At 38.6% G+C, this 15,873-nt stretch overlaps 1 protein-coding gene across 7 annotated transcripts in view; it reads right to left on the bottom strand.

Moving 5' to 3' along the window:
- The window catches only part of LOC127629152 (extracellular sulfatase Sulf-2-like), a 242,361-nt gene that overhangs the window by 12,714 nt on the left and 213,774 nt on the right, over positions 1 to 15,873 (bottom strand). For all 7 annotated transcript variants that reach the window (XM_052106243.1, XM_052106242.1, XM_052106241.1 and 4 more), the window contains 10 exons: positions 13,938 to 13,994; positions 13,698 to 13,830; positions 7,474 to 7,705; positions 5,971 to 6,208; positions 5,630 to 5,726; positions 4,367 to 4,461; positions 4,029 to 4,091; positions 3,445 to 3,614; positions 3,216 to 3,358; positions 164 to 287 (listed from right to left, as the gene is read on the bottom strand). In XM_052106243.1, coding sequence (XP_051962203.1) covers positions 164 to 287; positions 3,216 to 3,358; positions 3,445 to 3,614; positions 4,029 to 4,091; positions 4,367 to 4,461; positions 5,630 to 5,726; positions 5,971 to 6,208; positions 7,474 to 7,705; positions 13,698 to 13,830; positions 13,938 to 13,994 — 1,352 coding nt within the window. The remainder of the gene's footprint in view (positions 1 to 163; positions 288 to 3,215; positions 3,359 to 3,444; positions 3,615 to 4,028; positions 4,092 to 4,366; positions 4,462 to 5,629; positions 5,727 to 5,970; positions 6,209 to 7,473; positions 7,706 to 13,697; positions 13,831 to 13,937; positions 13,995 to 15,873) is intronic.

The following is a 15,873-nucleotide window of genomic DNA, read 5'->3' as shown; positions in this document are numbered from 1 at the left end:
ATGTCACCTGTTGTCCTTAAAGCAGGAAGTGTATGTGTGTGTGGCAACCAAACTATGTGAATGTACACATCATATAAGTGTGCGTGAAGATTTTGTATATCCATACAAACGCATGTGGAGGTGTGTTTATTTCCATGCAGAAAAGCGGGTATGTGTGACTCACCGATCTCCAGGCTGCGTATGCGGGGGTTACACTGCTTGTGGCCTTTACAGCCTCTGAGCTCCGTGAGCTGAACATGCAGTTGATTAAGCACATACCGGTCCAGCGTGTTCACTGCATTCACCAACTAAATGTACAGAGAGAGAAAGAAAGATTGATTTATAATAACAAACATAATTTAAGTGATAGTTCACCCACAAATTACAATTCTCTCAACTTTTACTCACCCACATGCCATCCCAGATGTGTAGAAATTTCCTCTGCACTACACAAATTAATATTTATAGAAGAATATTTCAGTTCTGCAGGTCCACACAATGCAAGTGAATGGTGACCAGAACTCAGAAGCTCCAAAATAAAAGCAGCATAAAATTATTCCATATGATTCCAGTGTTTTAATCCATTTCTTTTCAAGAATTACTGTTACAGGTCTATTCTATTACAGGTTTGGGTGAGAAACAAATCAATATTTAAGTCCTTTTTTTACTATAAATCTCCATCTTTGACCAGCCCAGACCAGTAGGTGGAGATATGCACGAATAATGCAAATCGCCAAAAAAACAAAAGAAGAAGAATGTGTAATTGAAAGAGAAATTGGAGATTTATAGTAAAAAAAGGACTTAAATATTCATCTTTTTCTCACCCACACCTATCGCATCACTTCTGAACACATGGATTTAACCACTGGAGTCATATGGGTTACTTCTATGCTGCATTTATGTGATTTTTGTAGCTTCAAAGTTCTGGACAGCATTCACTTGCTTTACATGGACCAACAGAGCTGACATATTATTCTAAAAATCTCTGTGTTCTGCAAAAGAAAGAAAGTCATACACATCTGGGATGGCATGAGGGTGAGTAAATGATGAGAGAATTTCATTTTTGGGTGAACTACAGGTGAAACTCGAAAAATTAGAATATCGTGCAAAAGTTCATTAATTTCAGTAATTCAACTTAAAAGGTGAAACTAATATATTATATAGACTCATTACAAGCAAAGTAAGATATTTCAAGCCTTTATTTGATATAATTTTGATGATTATGGCTTACAGCTTATGAAAACCCCAAATTCAGAATCTCAGAAAATTAGAATATTGTGAAAAGGTTCAGTATTGTAGGCTCAAAGTGTCACACTCTAATCAGCTAAACACCTGCAAAGGCTTCCTGAGCCTTTAAATGGTCTCTCAGTCTGGTTCAGTTGAATTCACAATCATGGGGAAGACTGCTGACCTGACAGTTGTGCAGAAAACCATCATTGACACCCTCCACAAGGAGGGAAAGCCTCAAAAGTTAATTGCAAAAGAAGTTGGATGTTCTCAAAGTGCTGTATCAAAGCACATTAATAGAAAGTTAAGTGGAAGGGAAAAGTGTGGAAGAAAAAGGTGCACAAGCAGCAGGGATGACCGTGAGCCTGGAGAGGATTGTCAGGAAAAGGCCATTCAAATGTGTGGGGAGCTTCACAAGGAGTGGACTGAGGCTGGAGTTACTGCATCAAGAGCCACCACACACAGACGGGTCCTGGACATGGGCTTCAAATGTCAAACGCCTTACCTGGGTTAAAGAAAAAAGAACTGGTCTGTTGCTCAGTGGTCCAAAGTCCTCTTTTCTGATGAGAGCAAATTTTGCATCTCATTTGGAAACCAAGGTCCCAGAGTCTGGAGGAAGAATGGAGAGGCACACAATCCAAGATGCTTGAAGTCCAGTGTGAAGTTTCCACAGTCTGTGTTGGTTTGGGGAGCCATGTCATCGGCTGGTGTTGGTCCACTGTGCTTTATTAAGTCCAGAGTCAACGCAGCCGCCTACCGGACATTTTAGAGCACTTCATGCTTCCTTCAGCAGACAAGCTTTATGGAGATGCTGACTTCATTTTCCAGCAGGACTTGGCACCTGCCCACACTGCCAAAAATACCAAAACCTGGTTCAATGACCATGGTATTACTGTGCTTGATTGGCCAGCAAACTCGCTTGACCTGAACCCCATAGAGAATCTATGGCGCATTGCCAAGAGAAAGATGAGAGACATGAGACCAAACAATGCAGAAGAGCTGAAGGCCGCTATTGAAGCATCTTGGTCTTCCATAACACCTCAGCAGTGCCACAGGCTGATAGCATCCATGCCACGCCGCATTGAGGCAGTAATTAATGCAAAAGGGGCCCAAACCAAGTACTGAGAACATATGCATGATTATACTTTTCAGAGGGCCGACATTTCTGTATTTAAAATCCTTTTTTTATTGATTTCATGTAATATTCTAATTTTCTGAGATTCTGAATTTGGGGTTTTCATAAGCTGTAAGCCATAATCATCAAAATTATATCAAATAAAGGCTTGAAATATCTTACTTTGCTTGTAATGAGTCTATATAATATAATAGTTTCACCTTTTAAGTTGAATTACTGAAATTAATGAACTTTTGCACGATATTCTAATTTTTCGAGTTTCACCTGTATTCTTTTAAAGCTGCTGTGACAAGTAAGGTGTAATTTAAATTGCATTTGTTTTTTCTACTTGGTTGAAAGTGTTTGTTTGTTCATTTATTTTGGTAATTATTTAACTCTAAACATTTTTATATTAAAACCTTTTTACAGTTAGAATTGTGTAAAAATGTAATGTTATAACACACTTAAACATGGTAAATTCTTTTAATAAATTACTTAATACAAACATGGTAAACAGAAAATGTTAAAAGATCTTAATACTGAATGTAGCTAAACTCAACATAAAATGGTATTTTCAATGCATTTAACGTCCACAATGTGATTTATGAAAAACAGAATATTCAGTGAAAAATAACACTTGATCCATTGGATTTGACTGGTTATTTACACACCAATGTGGACTTGGTTCCATCAGCAAACGATTTTAATAATTTCAGAAACTTTAAAGGGAGTCCCTGCCTTTGTATTTCAAAGATTAACCAGGACATTCATTTAAAAAAAAAGAAAAAGAAAAAGAAAAGAAAGTATAGTTTAAGACATGAGGATGAGGATGAGTGAACTACAAGTAAATTGGGTCAGTTTTGATTTCATCTCGTCTTTAAATATGACCACTGACCTGATAAGGATCTGTGTTGATGTCAAAGTACTCTAGAAATCCAGTGGCAAATTCACAGAAAAGGAAGTTGTGTGTCTCATTAATTGTCCTCATGCACCAGTAGGTGTTGTTATTGGCACTGGTGCATGCACAAAATGGCCCCACTGCAAATAAAGACACAATAGAAAGTGATAAGTGGATCCAGTCCAGACACAAAGGCAGTGTTTGTCTGTGTGCTTGTGTGTCTCACATGTCCAGAACGGTGCAGTCTGCCAGTGCTGGTTGTCATGTGTGAAGCAGGTGAGGCCGGGCATGCTGCAGGTGTCATTGTTACGCAGACGCTTCAACAGCTTCCTCAGTTTCTTCTTGCGCTTTTGTTCCAGCAATAACCAGGCCTTCTTGTCCTTTTCCTGCCCTTTCCTACAGAGAGAGAGAGAGAGAGAGAGAGAGAGAGAGAGAGAGAGAGAGAGAGAGAGAGAGAGAATGATCAATAACATGATCATACAAACAGATGCAGCCTTTATAAATGCATTCAAAATAGCAATTTAACATGGTATCATGCAATCTTACTGTAGGTGCTGCAGGAGAGACAAGATCAAAAGGGGGCGAGGCAGTTATGTATCATTCTTTGACAAACACTGTTTGCTAATAGTTTAGCATTACATATGGGGGGAGCGTAACTAATTTATTTAAATTCTAAGAAGCTTACTTACTTAGCCTGATACTGCACTAATTTGTGCGATAGGCCGCGTGAAAGCATGTGATAAAAGCATGCATTCACATGCTGCATCTGTTCACATATGTATCCACTAATACATACAGACAGAAACCCACCTGAATGGATGGACACTTCCTGTTTTGTATTTTCTCAGTTTACTCTTGTATTTGGACTTGTAACTAAAACAGAAGAAAAATACAAAAGATAATTATTAGATGATATATATTATTATGTATATAATTATATATGAAATACATTATATATTATAAATACATCTTATCAAATATATTCATAATTATGAATAATAAAAAAAAAAATTTGACTTGAAGGAATAGTAATTCAAAGCTTTCAAAGTAATTGATTTGCTAATCCATTATAGACAATCAATATTTCATCTGACATGCTTGTGAATGGAGTTAATTTAGAAGAGATGATTGACAGATGTCATTCTCACAAGTATTTGCTGCAGTCACATTCCCCAGGCCGTGACTTTTTCAGGTGACCTCTGACCTCACGCAGGTTATTGATCTTTGTCTGGAGTGTTTCGATCTGGAAAAGAGGGGACAGTGTAGATAATAACATAATGGTCTATGAGGGTCTATCACCTTCATGTAGTTTCAACCCTGTGTGACTTTCTTTCTTCCATGGAACACAAAAGGATATATTTAACTGAATGTCCCAGATGCTATTTTCTTTACAATTAAAATGTATTTAAAGGTGTAGTTCACAGAATTTCATCCTCAAGCCATCCCAAATGTGTATGAATTTCTTTCTTATGCTGAACTCAAATGAAGATTTTTAGAAGAATATTTCAGCTCTGTAGGTCCATACAATGCAAGTGAATGGTGACAAAAACTATGAAGCTCTAAAAAGCACAAAGGCAGCATCAAAGTAATAACTCAGACTCCAGTGGTTTAATCCATGTCTTCTGAATCAATCCAATTGGTTTTGGGTGAGAACAAGCCAAAATTTAACTCCTTTTTCACTGTACATCTTGCCATTGCAGTCTCTCGGCACGATCATGATTTCAAGCTCGATTACACTTCCTAGTGCTTAATGCAAGTTCAGAGCGCTAGATGGTGCCAAAGGAAGAGTAATCGAGCTTGAAATCATGGTCACCAAGGAGACTGTTGTGCAGTGAAAAAGGAGTAACATTTTGGTCTGTTCTCTCTCAAAACCAACTTCAGAAGACATGGATTTAACCATTGGAGTACTTTTCAATGCTTATGTGCTTTTTAGAGCTTCAACGGTTTAGTCACCATCCACTTGCGTTGTGAGGACCTACATAGCTTAAATATTCTTTTAAAAATCTTTGTTTGTGTTCAGCAGAAGAAAAAAGTCATACACATTGGACATGGCATGAGGATGAGTAAATTATTATATATTTTTTAAGGTACATACTCCACAAGATAACTTGTAAGATGCGAGGAATAGACCAAAATTTAAGTTGTTATGTGCTGACTTCTTTCTGTTTATATTGTACACTTCTATGGCACAATTATGGTGCTGTTTGCATATTTTGGGGCTTGAATGCCCCAGTTCCCAGCCACTTACACTGTTATGGATAACAGCAGCTCAGATATTCTGCTTTGGTTGTCCACAGAGGGAATACATCAACGTGAGGTCAGAAAATACATATAATTTGTATTTATTTGTGTGTGTGTGTGTGTGTGTGTGTAAATGATCTCTTTATATATGGGTGCAGTATGATACATACTTCATGGTCGATATGGAGCTTGTGGTCCTTCCATGCTTGCAGTGATTTGTACAGACCAACATCACATTTCACAGTTTCATTGGCCAAAATGGAACACCTGCAAACATTCACACTCATGCTTACATGGCTTTCAAAATGGAGAAATACCTTAGACTTATAATACAATTATAATAACTTCAGATAAACTTACACCTCGACCCCAAAAAGTTACCCCTATTTTTCTGGCATTTTAAGAACTTCTAAAAACAGTATTTGCTTTATATTCTGTATTAATACATTTTGTAATTGATTGAGAACATCCCAAAATATCCCCAAAATAGGGGTTGACAGATCTAGCTCACCTGTGAGTGACTTTAATAGAGGAGGGCACACTCAAACTGTTACTGGTCTGGCTGACGGCAGTAGGTCCCATGCCACTGAACTCGCCCTCATCTGCTGGGCTCTGTCCAATGCTGAGGTTCCTGGTGCCCGCGGGCCTGTATTCATGATCCAGGTCCACTGCATATAGATCTCCCCCCATCTCCATGGAGACAGCACGGGCGTAGCGGTTCCTAGAGTAGCTCTTCAATGATTTCAGTTCTGTAAGAAGAGGTTGGTTTACAATTAACCTCCACCAGGGGGCAGCAGAGGCACACAGACTCAATCAGAGAATGAGAAGGAATTAGCCTGGAAATTCGCTGTAAAAGACCTTATTCATAGCAGTGCCATCTTTGATTTTTTAAAAGGAATGACAATGAGGCTGTGAGGGATAGACTTGACTAGAAGCTGTTTAAAGCTCCTAGATCACATCTGATTTTCCACAACTCATGTTACCTAGAGTTCTTTGTATGCTGAATGGTCTTGGACAGATATTTTATCAATGTTCTGTCAGCAGAACGATCCTAAAACACTTTAAACTGCAGTACAGTAAGTCTATCACTCACAGCCTCATTGTCATTCCCATTAAAAATCAAAGATGGCGCTAGCGTGAATAAGGTCTATAGCTGCAGAAGAAAAATAAATAAATAAAATAAATACTACCTTTGCAGGCTGTATTTGGAAGTAGGAAGGCATCAAGCATTTAAGAATCCAGTATTTGTATGACAACCTGTCTATTCAACCTGTATTTGGTGTTGTTGTTTTCAATTTATGACTCAGTTTCTACTGAGAAATAGGCTTTATAGTTACTAAATATTTGCTTGGTTAGGTCTACAGCTCTCTTGAATTTGACATTACAGTAAGGTGCCCTGCAAAGCTTTGTGAAAACTTAGGAGATTCCTTCATTCACAAAAATTTGACTGACTTAGCAGTGAGGTGCAAATTTATGTGAGGTAAAGAGGTCATGACATGAGGAATCAAATTTTCCTTTATTTATTTTTTACATGTAAGAGTTAATTGTACTATACTGTACAAACACACTGCAAGTTATTCCAAACTCAAATGTCTTCCTCACTGCAAAAAGAGCATTTGTTGAAACCAAGCTGCCAAAACGACTCATTCTCTACTTCCTCCGCATTGTGATGTCACACTGTGGTAAACATTTGCAACGCCTACTTTTCCTTATCACTTCTGTAGCCCCACCCAGTAGCTGTGAGCAGTGAGAGAGCAGGTCAGTCAAGAGCCAATCATAACAGTGGGCATAACTGTCAAGTCTTAAAGGGGAAGAAGCACCAAAACCGAGTGTTTCTGACAGAGGGTCAGAATGAGGGTGAGAAATGATCATGCTTTACAAATACATGACAGACTTATATTGTAAAGGAACCTCAAGGAACATATTCAAATAATAAAAAATGCATGTCATGACCCCTTTAAGGACTTGCTCTGTGTGTTTGTTGTTGTTGTGCAGGATGTCTGGTTCTACTTACTCTTTTTGGAGAACAGTTTACTCTTTGAGTATGTGCTCAGTCTGTAAGTTTTGGGCTCACAGTTGCAGCCTTGAGGCTCAGTGTTCACACTGACATCAGCGCTCATGCTCTGAAGGTACATCTGTGATTTTAAGCTGGTAATAGATGGCTTGCTCACGGTGGTAAAACTGGCCATTCCTTTGCATTTAGATAATCTCAGCTTCCCCGTGGTGTCTTCCACACACTGCCACTTCTGCAGAGAGAGACAGAGTGATCTTCAAGTCAGCGCTGGCGGTATGGGGCATTAGGGGCAATGCCCCCAAATGTCTTTTATGCCCCCCCCCAAATTGAATTATGATATAATTTACAAAAAAATATCAGTTTAATTTAATTCACATTTCAGTGAGAAATAATAAAAATATATGTCTACAAACTGCTCATTATCTGAAAATATAATAAAGCCAACATAAAACCAGTGTGGCGCTGTGAGGAACCCCCCTGCCGCCCCCCCAATCACGCATGTTAAATCGTTAATACATGAATGAAATGATTTTCAGTTGGCGCACTGCATTCAAAACTCTCCAAAAATGGACATTAGGAAATGGTTCAAAACCACAGTTTCTCCTTCAAGTTCCACGCCGATTAACGATTCTGCTGACCCCATACAGCAAGACAACGACAGCCCGGCTAACATTTGTGACTCCGTGGCCGCTAACATCGTAGCTTCCCAAGCTAGCACCTGTAGCAGCTCCACTACATTTGGACCAGACCCTTCTACACCTCAAGGTCCACCTGAAGATCTCGGTGACGAAAAGCCCAACCATGTGAAACTGGACAAGTATCCAAGCTGCCTTTATAATGGGAAAAAACACTCATTTGTGAGTACATGGTACCATGGGACAGACTGGCTGGAATACTCTGTGAACACAGACAGCTTTCTGTTTTCCTTGTAGGAAATTTCGGTCAGCGACAGCATATACCAATGTTGATTCAGTTTTTACCACAATGGGATATTGCAACTGGAAGCATGCAAACAAATCCAACAAAGGCTTCCATAAACATGCCACTTCCAAAGAGCACCTGACATGCTTTGCCGCTTGGAGGGAACGAGGGAAACGCACAGAGACGGACACAGAGATTTCCAAATTGATTAACACAGAGCAGATTTCAAGGAACCGATACTACGTGTCTGCCCTTATTGACATTTTGGAGTTTTTGGCAACAAATAAACTACCTTTGAGTGGTACGCTAGATACCTTTGATAGTATGTCAGAGGGGGGGAGTGGACTGTTCCTTTCTCTATTTGAATACACCCTCCGAAAAGACCAGCAGCTGGTTAAAGTCGTGAAAACAATACCTCGCAACGCAACATACACAAGTCACAAAATACAAAACAAACTACTTGAGGCAATGAGCAGTGTCATAACGGATGCTATTGTACGTGACATAGGCTCGCAGTGGTTCACGATCAAAGTTGACGGGACTCGTGACATCACTGGGTGTGAGAACATTTCAATAGTCATTCGGTTCATATCAGAGGACAGTTGTAAGGTGACAGAACGTCTGCTTACCATGGCCACTGCAGAAGCTGGGGACGCAGGGACACTCACTGACACCATATTACAAGAACTTCAAAAAGCGGGGCTCAGCAGTGCAAAGATATTGAGTCAGTGCTATGACGGTGCATCCCTCATGTCTGGGAAACACAGGCTCAGAACTTGGCTGAGAAATCCCTTACATCCACTGCTTTAACCACCAGCTGCACCTTGTGGTCGTTCATGCTCTGTCGGCTGAAGAAGCAATTGGTGACTTCTTTAATGTGTGTGGCATGCTTTATAATTTCCTGAGAAAGCCCACCGTTTCCACTCACTATAAAGGTGATACCCTGAAGCGCCCCCTTGACCAACGCTGGACAGGCCATCTAGCAACGGTCTCTGTGATCCTTAAAAACTTGGAGGATATCATTGCGGTACTGTCAAAGACGATCAGCTCTCGGGCCTTTGGATCAGAAGTGAGAGTGCTGGCAACTGGCCTTTTACACCAGATAAAGGAGCACAGCTTTGTGTTCATTGGACATAGTGTGCATAAGATATTACTGATTCTGGACTCGCCTAACAAACAGCTACAGGCGAAGGAAATGGACCTACTGAATGCAGTGAAACTCATGCACAGTGCGATAGACTGTGTTCGTGATCTGAGATGCGACGATGCATTTACCGAGCTCTGGAGTACTGCTACCAACAACAACGAGCCCATACAACCCAGCAAAAGGAGACGTGTTATGAACAGGAACCTGGAGGAGTACGTTCTTGAGGAGAGTGTGGGACAAAACGACACAAATAACGACAAGTCAGAGCTGAAGAGACTTTTTTCAGTGCGATTGATGCCGTACTTGGAGAAATGGATGTGCGTTTCAGCGAGCGCAATGGAAAGCTGATAAGCGCATTGGAAGCTCTTGACCCAGAAAATAAAAGTTTTCTGGATGTGAAAAAACTCAAACACATTATGGATTTAGTAGGAGTGGAGATAGTGGAGTCGGAGTTCTGCGTCGCACGTCGATTTCTCCAGTCCCAAATGGAAGACGACTCAGAGGAGAAATGGACAGTTCAGAGACTGTTGTCCAAACATTACAAAACGCTTAAGGCGATGCCCACTGTGTTGACGGCACTCCAACTGGCTTTGGTATTTGGTGCTTCTACGCGACCTCGCGGAAATTCGTTCTCCACGCTCAAAAATGTGTTTTCAGAACACAGAAGCAGCATGCTTCACACAAGAAAGGCCAGACTAGTTCAACTTGCATTCGAGAAGGACTTGACAAAAAAGTGTTGTGGTGCATGGAAGGACGCTGTTCTCAGGAAGTTCCAATCAGCTCACAAGCGGCGTCTTCAGCTTTTCTAACTGTAAGTTAAATTTAAAGTTTCATGCTGACCGGTTGTTAGAGTATTTATCTAACTGGCATTATGTACTGTCAAAGTTCACTATATTGTGTTGTCACGTTATGTTGTTGTGATGAGACTAATAGTTTAGTAGGCCTATTTAGTTCAGTTTTTTTTGCGCTGTCCGTTGTCCTGAAATGTCACTCCCGCCGTGGAGAACTACTGTCCTGTCAGTGTGTATGACACTATGTGTATGTTCGTTAGCTATAATAAAGCTGTGGTCAGAGTCGGTCTTGCAATTGTTTTTATAAGCCTATTTAACCCTTATTTAATAAAATTTCTTAAGAGTTGCACGTCTTGCAGCAATGTGTAATGGTTTATGTGTTTATTGTATGGGTTGCATCACTTCATGGTAATAGCTAACAGAAAAGGCAGTAGCAATAATAAATATAGGATATCTGATATCCGAAAAAAAGTCCCCATACCTAGTGCCCACCCATTGAAAATAAATGCCTCCCTGCTGAGCGCAGCCTGGAGCCGTCTCTGCTTCAAGTACTTTCACTCTTAAAGATAACTCTTTAAGTACCATGGTACCAAAAACTAAAAAGACAACTAAAAGACAATTGAGCATAATCTTACAAATTCTTGTAAAACACACAAGGGTGTTTTTTCAACTTCAGGCACTTTCCACCCTAGCAACCGGGCTAATTGGTTGCTTAGGAGCACTGGCTGGATTCACTCAGCACGCCCTGGATTCGAACTTGCGACTCCAGGTGTGATAGTCAGCGTCTTTACTTGATAAACTACCCAGGCCCCAATTATTACATGTTTTAAACTATGATCATCTAAACAAAGAGTGAAATAAACAAACCATTTTAATATTTATTTTTTTGTGAAAATAAGTCTATCAATTAATAAAATATTGTGACTGTCCAACATTAGTGGCGTCATTTCCACCACCCCAAACAACTTTGCCCCTAATAATGATGAAATAGGACTGAGATATGAAGAAAACAAGTTAATGTCACTTGTGAGCAGAATAATTTTAATGGGTGTAATTTCCAATCTAGCTGTAATTTTTTTTTTTAATTATGCCATTAGTGTGAAAATATTATGTAATTTAGTGTATTTAAGATACATAAAATATTAGCTATGAAATTAGCCTTAGACAAAGGAGTCATCTATTTCAATTCTAAACTGTAAAACTCGAATTTCCTTCAGTGTCATTTCCACCACAGAAATCTATTAAACACAATACAGAATTTGAGACGTGCAAGAAATCACACTGTAGTGGGGGAAAAATTACAATAAAGACATTAATCTCCTGTGCCTATACAGTCATATACAGAACAATGCTGGACATTGTTAGTAGACAAATTAAAACAATTAGTGAGAGTGTGAAAATGGTTTAACAGGAATTTACTTTCTAAAGTCCACAAGGCTAAAAGTGCCAAAGTTGAAGAAACACCCACATACTGTTAGGTATACCATGTCTTGTCTCACTGTTGCCCTTGGTGTGTCATTTTTGTCACTCTTGTAGCTCCTTAGTTTGCACTTTTGTCACCCTTGTAGTTCCATAGTTTTCTTGTTAGCCTTCGTGTTCTCTGTTCATTGTTTTCACCTGCCCTCGTTAGTTGTCATTGGTTTTAGTTTATCACCCTGTTATCTTGTTTAAGTTCTGTTTGTTCATTGGCTCCCGTGTTTCCATGTTCATGTATTTTAACCCTGTTGTTTTCACTCCCCTTTGTCAGTCGTTATGTTCTGTATTTTTGAATGTTTGGAATCGTTGTTTTGGATGTATGTTGTCAAGCCTGTTTAGATTATTGTCATGCCTGGTATGTGTTCCCTGCCCGAGTTCTCAGTCTTGTTTCATCGTGTTTAAGTTTCCTGTTTTCCCCATTGTGGGTTTTTCCTTTGTGTTTATTTGTTTGTTTGTTTAAATAAAGATAGCTGCATATAGATCCACTCTCCTCACTGTCCTTCGCAGCCTCCAGTTCGTTACACATACACACATTCCTCTGTAACTGTATTTGTGACTGAATTATATTAGACAGCATCTGCTCATAGGGACAATTGACACCCGAACCCCTATTAACTTTTCACCTCATATGACAAGTATGTGTGTTTGTTCCTGTGTGCGTGTCTGTGTGTGTTTATACAGCAGAATTAAAAGGTGAGAATTACCCCCCTGCCCTGTGCCTGCGCACTTACTCATCTGTAATTATCACAAGATTACAAATCCACCTCATTAAAAGCCTCATTAATGAGGAACAAAAGTTACACTGCTCTCATCAGAACACCAAGGGTTCTACACCTATTAGTATGTTAAACAAAGTGAAAGAACAGCATGTGGAAAAACCAAGTATACCCTTGCCTTTAATTAAAATCTAAAAATATGATAATGTGTCTGTACAGATAATGATAATGTACAGATACTATATGTGTCTTTATTGGGAGGGGTTAGGGGACATTTGGGGACATCCTCATTTGGAAAAACAATTTATAAATTGTAATTCTAAAATAAAAATGGGGTAGGGTTAGGGGGCATACAAAAATAATGTATTTTAATTGACACAGTCTTTAAATACGAGGGGCTCATATGTGAGATGCTACAAAACCAGCGAGATGTGGCGCAATGGTCAAAAACATCCGTCTAGAGCATGTTTACACAGAAAAACTATTTTTAAAACAATTTAAAAATGTGCTTTATATAAAAACAATAGAAGTCTGACATGTCCTCATTTTGATAGCTCACTTGACATTGCATCTTAAAAATGTGATGTTCCTACGCAACACTTAATTGGACCGGTTTTACATCTGTATTTAGAACTTTCCACTTGGTATCAGTTCACTCGAAACACATCTTTTAATATCAGATGTAAACAGTATCAGTAAGTCACTGATTTAAAAAGATTTAAAAATAGCGCATGCAACATGTTCTGTCATTTTTAGGACGCTGTGTCAAGTTAAACATAGTTTGAAACTTAGAAAAACGCATCTCGAGAACCCTGAATTAAGAGTTGCGTCCAGCTGTGTTTGAACACAAGAATGCATTCTCATCTTGTGTTGTCTGCTGTCAGTAAGAGTGCTTGTTATTTGTACAGCTGCACATTGCCTGTTTAGCTGGAGTTGTGCTTACTGCCCCCTGCTGACAGAGACTTCGAGTAAAAACACGAAGGTGAACATTCTGTGTTATAATTCGGGGGCATGATCAATCGCATACATTTTTAACGGGTAATTTTTTATATAATTAATCGCACTGAATTTAAATAAAAACAACAGAAGTCTATGGTATGTCTATGGTATGTCCTCATTCTATACACTCATGCATGAATAATCACATTAATATATGTGTAAATGTTGTTGTACCTGACCGATCTGTTCACATGGCGTCTGGTACTCAGCACGATGGCACAGGTCTTTCACACGTTGGTATTTGGGGAGGTAGTTCTCCTCCTCAGCCAGGTCTTTCCCATCATTCAACACTTTATGGAGCAGTTTCCTGTCATAAGATGAGAAAAGAAAACCTTCATGACCTTTCATACCAAAAACCCAGAGCTCACAAGCTGTTTTCACACATCCACGCACACATTTAATTTGCTGACTCACCCCCTCTCCACCAGAAACGAGTCCCTCCATACTTTTCCTTTCTTGTTGAACTGGAACCTGCAATTAGGAGAGACAGATGGGTATTGATCTACTGGCTTTGTTACTTATCAGGAACGGCAAATTGGCCAAAAATTGGTCGACTCTCAGTGCGCTCTATGATTGCCCTCAAACGGCAAATAAATGCAACAGGTTCTGTATTGAAAAAGAGTGAAAAATGGCAAAGTAATACAGACAAAAATGGCATGGTGTCAAACAGGCTCAGCTGTACAGAAATCCAGCCTGCAGTTAAAAGTGATTTCCCCCCTTCTTGTGCCCCTGATGATAAAACCGAATAGATGATCAAGAAGTGATATAGAGGTGTTGCAACAGAAGTGCTTTGTGCACCTCCTGACCTTCTCTGCAGATATGAGCTATTGATCAATGCTTTCACAAGCCCCTCTATGATCTCTGCAGGAGTTTCTGCCAGATTTAGGAGTGCTCTCATTGGTCTTGTCTTTTGCTGGTCTATTTGGATTTCTATTACTATTGATTATATTGCAACTAACCCTAATAGCGATGTCAGAATTGCATTTTGAAAAAATAAATAAAATAAAAATGATATATATATACACACACACACACACACACACACACATATATATATTATAAAAAGAGACATTATTTATAATCATACATTGCACGAATGAGGGAAAACAAATGTATGTGTTAATGTGCACTGCTCTCATTCAACCGTAAACACTTTCCTGCAGAGCTTATTATCTCTTAAAGATTTCTCTTTAGCACTTAAATTATTATTTTTATAATATAATTTTTATTTCTGTTTTCATTAGGTTACAACCTTTTATCCAACATTTCAGTTTGTATGAAATTTCAAACATTGACAACGGCTTGTATAATTATAAAAAAAAAGCGTATTCATGACATCATAACAATTGATAGGATGCGAAATTTGTACACAAGCTAAAATGTGATTAAAAGGATCAAAAGCGATATATGAAAATTAAATGTACCATCTTGCATACTATATTGCGTGAAATCATATATATGAAAACTAATATATATATATATATATATTTATTATTATTAAATATGTATTATATATGATGATGCCCCCTTCACTGTTAAAACATCAGTGAAAATCAGGTAGCAACAGCAATGTGGGAAAAAGTAATGAATAAATAAAATAGCATATTTTAAATAGGGCTTAAAAACACAACACCATGAAATATAAATGTAAAGTATAAACACATACCGCTTCAAGAGCAGATCATTGCAGATAGGATGGTTTGGTTATTTTGCAGGTTAATTGGTCATATTATTTTTTGCATCTTGCCAGCAGTGTCTGAATTCCTTCTCCAGATTATTCTTGACAAACGTGACAAACCTTTTGCTTTGTGCGCTGTTTCTGCCATTCCTTAAACCAAGTAAGCCTAAAAGACTCAAATAGCCAAAAGTAATATTTTTCACACCTAATTTTCAGCATTTCTGTCAAGAGAGAGCAGCATTATTCAGCAAGTTGCACGATCTGTGTCTAATGAGTAATACTTCATGAATAAATTATGCAGATTACTGTGTACTGCTTATGCTTTACAGCAGGAGTCCCCAATTAGTTTTCACCATGGGCCAAATTCTGTCAGCAAAACAAAGCCAAAGGCCACTGCCCTCAATGTTATCTGTTAAGCTATTATCAGTATTATTATTATTGTTGTTGTTTTATTGTTTTTGTTGTTCAGTCACAACGAGTATTCTGAATTTTATATTCGTTTTTTTCCTCAATATATGTAGCCTTTGTCATTTATTAAATCAATTATGAACATTTGATTGTATACAGATACACAAAACTACACAACTTTTCTTGTTGAAAATGAAAAATGAAAAAACAAACAAACAAAAAATTTAATGAACAATCAAATCTCCATGTCCTCCATGCGAGTCA

This window comes from Xyrauchen texanus, chromosome 35 (assembly GCF_025860055.1).
Source record: "Xyrauchen texanus isolate HMW12.3.18 chromosome 35, RBS_HiC_50CHRs, whole genome shotgun sequence".
Taxonomy (NCBI): domain Eukaryota; kingdom Metazoa; phylum Chordata; class Actinopteri; order Cypriniformes; family Catostomidae; genus Xyrauchen; species Xyrauchen texanus.
Note: the sequence above shows the minus strand (reverse complement) of the source record. Positions and strands in the feature narration are given on the sequence as shown.